Source organism: Hippoglossus hippoglossus, chromosome 4 (assembly GCF_009819705.1).
Source record: "Hippoglossus hippoglossus isolate fHipHip1 chromosome 4, fHipHip1.pri, whole genome shotgun sequence".
Taxonomy (NCBI): domain Eukaryota; kingdom Metazoa; phylum Chordata; class Actinopteri; order Pleuronectiformes; family Pleuronectidae; genus Hippoglossus; species Hippoglossus hippoglossus.
The window spans coordinates 2,449,387-2,458,806 of record NC_047154.1 but is presented as its reverse complement, the minus strand read 5'-3'; the positions used below and the strand labels follow the sequence as shown (position 1 = coordinate 2,458,806).

General features: G+C 42.1%; 1 protein-coding gene across 3 annotated transcripts in view; it reads right to left on the bottom strand.

Moving 5' to 3' along the window:
* Nucleotides 1–1,881: 1,881 nt before the first annotated feature.
* nlgn1 (neuroligin 1) overlaps nt 1,882–9,420 on the bottom strand; it is a 289,335-nt gene continuing 281,796 nt past the window's right edge. For all 3 annotated transcript variants that reach the window (XM_034582769.1, XM_034582770.1, XM_034582771.1), the window contains 7 exons: nt 9,028–9,240; nt 7,668–7,934; nt 7,220–7,581; nt 5,871–6,031; nt 3,766–3,922; nt 3,021–3,098; nt 1,882–2,709 (listed from right to left, as the gene is read on the bottom strand). In XM_034582769.1, coding sequence (XP_034438660.1) covers nt 2,113–2,709; nt 3,021–3,098; nt 3,766–3,922; nt 5,871–6,031; nt 7,220–7,581; nt 7,668–7,934; nt 9,028–9,240 — 1,835 coding nt within the window. In that variant the 3' untranslated portion in view covers nt 1,882–2,112. The remainder of the gene's footprint in view (nt 2,710–3,020; nt 3,099–3,765; nt 3,923–5,870; nt 6,032–7,219; nt 7,582–7,667; nt 7,935–9,027; nt 9,241–9,420) is intronic.

The window sequence follows — 9,420 nt, the reverse complement described above, 5'->3', positions numbered from 1 at the left end:
AACTGGATCCTCCTGCGGCCTGCTTCGCTGTATGACACATCCCCATTCCAGGGGCTAACACTGTTAGCTGCCCAGGCTTCACTGACCTAAAGATGTTAGCAATGGCTGACAGGCTGAAGGTGGTGTGAATGCAAAGGGGAAACCGTTTAGCTAAACAGCCCAGCCTGTCAGCTCAGGGTAAAAGATGAGACAGAAGAGAATATCTAGTAGAAAAAGAGTGGAGCCAAATAAAAGAAAATAAGTATCTCCTTAAAGTGAGGTAAAGAGGGATGACTGTGGGTCTCAGCTGCTCTAGGAAGCCTGTTTACTTCCTTCTCATAACACAATGTGCCTCCAAAAAGTGATCAACCCTGGGTAACAATGCAAACTACATAAAAAGCACATCATGGGATTTGACCTGTCCTGACGCAAGCTCCTCCTTCCATCCACCTGCTGTGCATTTCCACAGAGATCCACCCGTTGAGATCTGTGCTTGGCCTCTGACTTGTTTCAGTCATGTATAGGAATTCATGTTTAAACACTAAAGAAGGTGACTGGATGAAGGGGGGGAAAAAGCTACGCACACCAGAGATTCACTCATCCACCATATTTTTTTTCCCACTACTGTCACCCTTCATTTTCTCATATCAAACACTCAATCAACATACCTCCCAGTTTAAGAAAAGGAAAAAAAAAAAAAGGGTAATGGAATAAACAGTGCAGGTAATTACTTCTATACGGTAAAGTGGTCCAATAGGTACAATAGCAAATAACACTGATTTTAACTGAAGGTACAATGACTTTGATTGATACAGTGTAATGTGATTTGAACACTATCAAAAAGTAGTACCAACACACAGAGTACAAAACTAGTCCTTATATGCCCAGCTCCACTCAAGCTATATTATGTTATGCAAGAAAGTTTTACCATATCCCCAGCCCCTCCCATTCCTGTCCCCGATTCCAGCCCACAACATCCACAACCCGGAGCTGCGTTTCCCACGGTCCTGTGAGGGTGTGTGTTTTCCTGTAATCCAATCAGGAAATCCGTCTGAAATTACTCCAATGCAAGGGAGAGGGTGAAAATTATTCTTAATAATGACATAATCAGCAGAGCAGCCATCAAGCAGATAAATTGTCATGCGCATCGTGCTAAAATATCCAATTATCCTTTGTCCCCCAGCTCTCGGTGTTGAAGTTGGAACTGCCAGAAAGCCAGTAGGTGGATCCCCACGCCCCACTGGTTCAGTCAGATGCCCCCCCCCAAAAGAGAAGAGGGCTTAAACAGCCTTGGTGCTTAGTGTACAGATCTAGATATGTAAATAGGTTCTATACAATAAAGTTGTTCCCGATCCTCAAAAATAAATGGATGAAAAGTATCAGTGACATTTTTTTCCTCAAAATGATTCCATTGTGCATACAGGGTTTCTTATTTCCTTGATTTTTTCAGTCCTTCATTCGCTCCTTTCAACAATTGTTTTTGTCTTATCTTACATAGCCTCCATTTATGAAGTTAACACATGCCTAAATTGGTTTGCGCGGCATCTACTGTGTGCCCCACAAACGGCGCCAAAGGAAAACAATATGTTTTCTTTCTTTTACAAAGTGCTCTTCTCACCTCCGAGGCGCCTCTGATGCCCTGCTCTGCTCCCAGATAATACTGTCAAGCAGTCATTTGTCAAAAGATCCCGAAGGCCATATCTGTCACTAGAAAGAAAAAAATAGTTGACTGTACCTTGTTTTGCTCCAATATCAGAACAAAAATAATAATATTAATAATAAAAAAATCATCCTTTTTGTTTTAGCTTGTGAGGTTGTTTTTCTTAAACTCCTTATTTGTACTTTTTTCTTCTTGTCTTTATATTTTTCTACAAAAACATAATTATTCTTTTTTTTTTTCCTCTGGTCCAAATCCCCAGAAATCCCATGACTATATTCCCTCAGGTATTAACAGGGTGTCGTACAATCCCACTGTAAATTCATGGGTGTCTAGCAACTCCAGGCTGGCGTTTCAGCTCCTGACATATCTGTTTGTCACCGTGTTGGCCTTAAGTCTCTGCTGCAGGAGCAACAGCCGCATTCGCTTTTTGCTTCCGCCATCAGAGTCCTACCTGCGTGGGTACATCCACAGGGCTATACCCGGGTGGTAGAGTGTGAGTGTGGGTGGGGCAGGGTGTTATTCTGCCCGCTGCTTGGGAAGGTGTTGAAAGAGTGGAGCGAGGTAAGCCCCCCCATGGTGCTGGGGATCATGGTTATGGTGTTCGGCGTCATGAGCGGGATGTCGTCCGGTGAGCGCCTCATGGCCAGAGTGTAGTCCGGCGGGCAGGCAGTCCTCAGCACCACATCGTGAGGGTGCAGGGTGTCGCCCACTCCCCTGCAGTCCCGGTCCAGGTCAGAGTGCTGCTTCATCTGCAGGGACATGATCTCCTCCTCCTGAGTGTGGGCCAGGTCATTGGCTGCATTACGCTGGGGGCTGCAGCGCCTATGAACATCATGCCGACGCTTGTCCTTCTTGTAGTACAGAGCAGCAAAGGCCAGAATGTTGAGGAAGAGTAGGGAGGCTCCCACTGCGATGGTCACTGACAGCTCAGTGGAGTAATCGCGCTGGTCCACCAGGTGTGGCTGGTTGCGGCTGTCCTGGCTCTCAGTGGGGAACGGAGTCGGGTTAGGGCGTTTGGTCACCGGAACCTTGGTCTTTGGTGTACGGTTGGTTACCTCTGGTGGAGGGATCTGAAGACAGCAAGAACAACGGTTAGTATAGAATCATCTGATAATGCTCAATACGCTTGAAGCAACCACAAGGTGAACATTTTAATCGGATTTACATTACTCAGATATACAGAAAAAAGTTCTGCACAGATAATAGAGGTGCAGCATTTGCTCTGATGCCTGTTTGGAGATTTTTGGTGCTTTTGACCCTCTTGAACCTTAGAATCATGTCCTTGGTTTGGTCATCCTATCATAAGTACAGCTGAACTAAAACTACCAATTGACGCCTGTAGTGGATTTTTATAGGCAGAAGGAGATAAATTACTACAAACCTTGGTGGTGGTGGGAATGAGCTGAGTGACCTCGTTGAGACTGTGCAGATGAGGAACCAGCTCCAACCACAAGTTGACCTGTGGGGAGAAGAGGAAATAGTTTAGTGCCTTGGGAGAGAAAATGGTGATCCCTTGGATTACCATCTTTATACGGAGTGCAACTGTGTTCACTGAACATCAGTGATACTGGATAACTGGTATCACAAAGTTGTTAGTTAGCATTTTTTTCCTATGCAGCTATTGACCCATTCCCATGGCAGTGGCAGAATCACACATGACACCATCAGATGGATATGAAAGACTTATAATCATGACCTGAGTATTTAATTTGATATAAGGTGAAATCCATGGGAAATATCTCATATCAGTAGTAGAGAGTAATGTTAAAATATTAATATGTCTGCATGGTTACAACAGAAACAGAAACAAGACTCATTTTGCTACCAAAACTAGAGAAGAGAAAACTATAAACAGCATAAGAAGCAAAGGTAAAATATATCTGGAAATAAAAGCTGCATTTATAATGACTGGCAGATAATTACACACATTTTTTTTTTTTTGATGACTAAAGATGAAATATTTTCTAATTACCTTAAATATTTTCTAGTTATTTCTAACTGTCTATCTAACTGTTGGTACCAAAAGAGCACACTAAATATTCAATTGTAACCATTGTTTATGAGTATTCTCGGATAATGTTACTATGCACCTCAGTTAAAAGTGAGCAAATGGTATCTGACTGTACCTTATTGGCACGGTAGTGCTCCTTGACCCGGGGTTTCAGGCCAATGTGCAGGTAAAGCTGATCTTTCTGGTTGTAGCGTGTCCATGCCACTTCTTCAAAGCGATTGGGCTTGGTGTGGATGAACTTGGTGTCCTGAGGAACCGGCTGGTTTGGATCCCTGAGAAGAGCAAAGGGGGAAAGAGTTTTTGCCATTAAACATTTTTTTAAGAGAGAGTGGTGATCTGTTAAGAGTTTCACAGAGGAATGATACACAAGCACATTTGAAACAACACAATCATAGACTTGTTGCCTACTATGGACAATATAACAGTAATAGTTATGGCATCTTGTGGTTGTTTACTTTAGTGGACAGGAAGGGGAAAAGCTCAAGTAAAGCTGGAGTGGACTTTTGAGGTATGACTGTGTGGTTATTAAAATTAAGATTATGACCTAAGTGTAGCCTCTCCCTCGGGCTAATCAGTGTAATTATGAAAATACTGAATTGCAGTGGTGAGATGCAGCCCCGAGGTTTCATCAAATTTTAATAAACAGCGTCTGAGATATCACACCTTATAAAATCATAAAAAGGTCAAAGGGGGTATTGCTGTTCACAGATGATTGGTTTTCTAAAGATTCTGATTGAATCAAGGTCTAAAAATAATTATTAATATACCTTCAGAAGTTGTACCTAAAGTCAACAACATTAGAATGTCACATGTTTTGAAATGCATACATGCATCATTAGAAGTGAACCTATGTTATATAACTATATACTGTATATTTAGTTTATACATGAAAAGAAGCTAAATAATAAATTCTGTTCCAGCAGGCTCATCATTTCCATAAACAATGTTTCAGTAGATGCTCTAAATTAAACTGAAAACTCTCATTTTAACATTATGTGCCATCTGCTCTTGATGAACATAAGAATCAAGGGAACATCACAGGGCACAGTGTAGATGCAGGTCAAACCATGTGAACCCCATTTTTTACATTCAGAGGACCTTCTTGAGCACATTCAGCATGGGACCCCGCGTTAAATAGATCCACTTACACTTAATCTTAGCAGAACAGAGCCAGCCATGTGAGGTATAGAAGACCATTCAGACCCACTGAGCGCCCCATTGTCTGAGAGCAGCATATGGAGCCAGTCAGACCTCATCAGGAACACTCTTAACCATTCAAATTGGTGGCATAAATCTCCCAGGTACCCGGCATTCCACGTCAATTTGGGGTTATATATGTGGATCATTAGTGCCTTTCTGTTCCCCTCAGGGCCACTGGGTAGTGCACAGAAAGCCAATGTCCTCCCATTGCACTCTCAAAAAAACAATTACCGCCATGACTGTATGCTGAAAGGCAACATGGGACAGAGGAGGGCGAATAGGAAGGATTTTAATTTTGTCCCATCGAGAATGTCCCCCCTCAGGCAACGGCCATTAATTAAGAATGCATTTGAGGGCATGTAGGGGGTATCTGCTTAGAATACAGATTACACTGTACAGTCCATAAAACATGATGGCACAATTCACTGATCCTGGTCATCAAAGGAGAGGAAACACAATTACAATAAAATAATCTATTATTTTATGGTCTTATAATATTAGGTTCATGCTGCTTTAAGCGTGACAGCAGAGAAAACAAATATCCACAAAATGATGGAATGAACCACCTTTAGGCTGATCTTGGTATGTTCATCAACATGCTGAAGCTTGTAAATAAGGTTTCTCTATTGGAAATGACTGGACATCTGAATCAAGAGGATCTGTATGCCTCAACAGTATGTGCAATTCAAATGTTACTGTAAATTAAGTTTAAACTTTACAGGTACAGTTCTTTGAGTTGTTTGATTAATGCAATATTGTCTATCATATGTTAGCATTAGAATAAGAGGATGAGTCATGGGACAGTAAAGAAAAACTATTTAAGACTGTGTAGATGTTGATCGCAGTCTCTTCGACTTGGATGCAGCTATTGAAGATGTTAATACTGACATGAAAGAGTTTAATTATCATTTACACCAAATTAAAAGTGCAATTCTCTTAACTCCTGGTAGCAGGGGTACACAGTAACATCTAGAAAGGGACTTGAAATGGCCCTGAGGAGCCACATTTGTGCCATCATACCCTGTCTTGGCAAAGTTCGTCCAGTAGGTCATGACCACGGCGCTGAGCATCACGTCGTTTTTGGAGAAGTTGCAGGGAAACAGCTCGGTCGGCCCAATCATCGGCAAGCCAAACACATACGGGATCTCATCTCCGTGTGCTGCGTCTGCCCACGGTGGTACCTGAGGGCCAGCGCAAGAATCAAATTAGATCCGTTTTATTACATTATTACAATTGTGATGAAATGCACACACACACACACACACACACACACACACATAGATCAAAGAAAATGGGAAAATGCAATACTTTTTGGTAGAGAGGGGGAAATTAGATAAGTTTTTAATAGTATTTTTCCTGCCATATCTGGCCCATTCCTCAGTGGTTTATTTTTTTGATGATAAAAGAATATTATATATATTAATATAAAATAAAGGGATAGTGCTGACAGGGGATGATGACTTTGAGCTGGTATTTTTGAATGTAGACGTACAGTACATGTCATTAGCTGTTGCCTGTTGAATAAAAATATGTGCAAAAAGAAAATGTGGGGATTTAAATCAAACTCCTTACTTGCCTTTAGGTCCTGATAATTAGTCAGTTTAGTAGTGGACTTCTAAAACTGAAACTTGGATTACAGAGTTTGGAATTCACTTCCCTGGCAGTCAGTCACAATAATATAATTGGAATAAAAACAGTCTGTTGTGTGCCACTAGGCTCTGTCTCTTTTACTTTAAGGCAGACTGTCATCATGTCACTAAACGATGCAGTTTTATACTTTAACACAATCTGAAACAGTCTGCTTTCCAAATCTGTTGAAAAGTCACCCATTCTAAAAGTTTGTGTGGAGCCCACTCTGGGCTGGCTGCCTCTCAATAATGCTCTTGTTGGATGACATTTAATTACAGAATGAATTGCTACTGCTTCTGGTTGTAAATCGCCTCACAGTGTGAATAAACAGAGCACAATGCAAACTTTAGAGGTATTTAATTAGCTTCAATGGGCTAACAAAGCTCAGTCAACTGTTTTGCACACTTCACACAACCGTCACTGGTCACAGAACCAGACCTAAATGAAGCAACCAACTCAGAGATGTGGGTGGTGAATCGGCAGTTAGGAACCAGACTTGGCAACACGGTCAGAGTTCACAAAGTGATTAGTGCACAATTCTACAATTGATGTTTGCATCATCCTCAAACATAGACCATCTCAGTTTGATGTCAGATTATGGTTGGGTTAAATTTCTGTCTCTTTGACGCGATAAAGTTGAAGAGCAACCATATCTTATGAATATGCAACTACTTTACGACTACTCCTTTCACACAATTGACGATTCATGGAGACAATCTATCATACAATCTGAGTCCTACCTGTTCTGTCTGACAGTGATGGTAGAAGGCGTAGAAATATGTTGGTGACCCAAAGCTGGAATGGAGGTCAGCCGTGGCAACAGCTGGCGCCACCCACTGGTGATCGGTGAACAGGGCAAGCAGTGTCTTGCGGCGAGTCTCTGGGTTGTGCCTGTCAGCCCAGTCGGTGTACATGAACTTGATGGTCTCCCGTAGGATATCTTTACCCTCTGGGTAGCCATAGAGGTCGTCCACAAAGCTGGACACGGCGTAGTCAAAGTCATTAGCCTGCACGCCATTTTCGTTGTCCACGATAAGCTCCACAAACTTGAGGCCCTCGCCCTGGTTCACTCCCAGCATAATATCATAGTTGAGGAATTCACCTGGAAAGAGAGTGTGTGGAGGATATAGATTTAGGGTGAGAACGAAGTGGAGAATTGCTAGCTCTAAATGCGAAGTGAATCGGTACCTTGCTCCATGAGTATCTGAGGGTCGTCAGGTATCACGTCTCCATCGATAACAGGCCCAAAGGCAATGTGGTAGCGGGCTGGTTGGATGTCTTGATCCACCAGCTCCTTGTAATGTTTTCTCTGCAGGCAACTCACAAGCTCCACGGTGTCCTCCAGGTTACAGCCCACCTTACGGGCCAACATCCGGGCATATTTAGCTGGCTGAAAACTGACGGCCCAGCTGGACAAGGCTGTGCCGCTCTGGGCGATGGCCCTCTGGAACAGGCCTGGAGATGAGGATAGTAGAGATTAAGTGATTCATGATTCAAGAACATTGTTCAGAGAAAAAGTACAATGTAACAATATCAAAATTTGCATAGAGAGTCACATACTGACATGACTGCAACTGAATACTGCTTGGATATACAGTTATATTCACAAGACTGGTCCTGTTCGGAATTTTATTAATTAACAAATTTCATATAAAGACCAAAAACGAGACACAGGAGAGACACAGGAGTGCCCCCTCTAACACTGTACTTAACAATGACTCATAAAACAATCCACAGCCAGTATTGGTCTGTGTGTTAACATTGTGTCATGAAGACACACACAGCCAGTATTGGTCTGACACCAGGCAGCAGTATAGCATGTCAACTATCATGTATGTCTTTGTGTGAGGTTTACTAAAGCTTAGGTCAGCTGTTTATGTTCCGGAAAATAGAATAGCAACAGCCTTATCTTTTAAATAGCATGAAGTCCACTGAGGCTTTAAGTGCATGTTTATGTCATGTACTGTGTCATGCATGCTCCACTTATTACGTTGTTGTGTAATGATTCATTATTGAAAGCATATTTTTCACTTATATTTTTTTCCCATTTGCTCTGAACAAAATATATTGCCATTCTGCAACTCATTTTCTTTTTTTCCCCTACAACTGACCTTATCCTACTAGAGCTACTACTACACCTGACTCAGCAAAGCATCCTGCAGGGCAGTCCTTTACATTTTTAAAAATATTTATCATGTTTGTATGCACTGTCTTTCCCTGCGTGCAAAAAAAGATTTTAATCCATCCAAACAGATGCATTCACACCAAACATGCTTGGAGCAGTTTGATTCACCTCTGCAGTGTTTTCTCTTTCGCGGTGTAAAGTGTGATAGAAGCAGTTAAATAGAGGAACAGCAGCTTCTCTCTACAGAATAAAAGATCCCATTCAAAACAGAAAATCACACATTGAAACACACATGTAGCCAAACTGATCGAATCTATGTTGAGTTTCTGCACCACATCAGTCACATCCCCTTCCGTACTGCACACATACTTAAATAGACATGAAGATCCCATGAGACTTCACTAGTGACTCAGATGTTTTTACCTTTGGTGGAGTTGCTCCACCGGTTGCCCTCCGAGTAGTGAGACAGCGTGAGCAGGTTGACACAGGAAGCTCCAGCGCCTGAGCCAAACACGGTGATCCGTAACGGATCGCCGCCAAAGGCTGCGATGTTCTCACTCGTCCAACGCAGAGCCTGGATCTGGTCCAGCAAACCATAATTCCCTTTGGCTGCCTGGTCACCTGTACTCAGGAACCCTGCAAGAGAGGACACAGAAGAGAGAAGGTGTTAGTCTGGGTCCGTGCTTGTATCCATTAACAATATATAAATTGTTTTTTTAATACAGGCACTGATTTTTGATAATTGTCTTAGGTACAATTTATTTCTACAGGGATTCATTTTAGGAAATAAGCATCACGTGTTCTTTTTTTTTTATC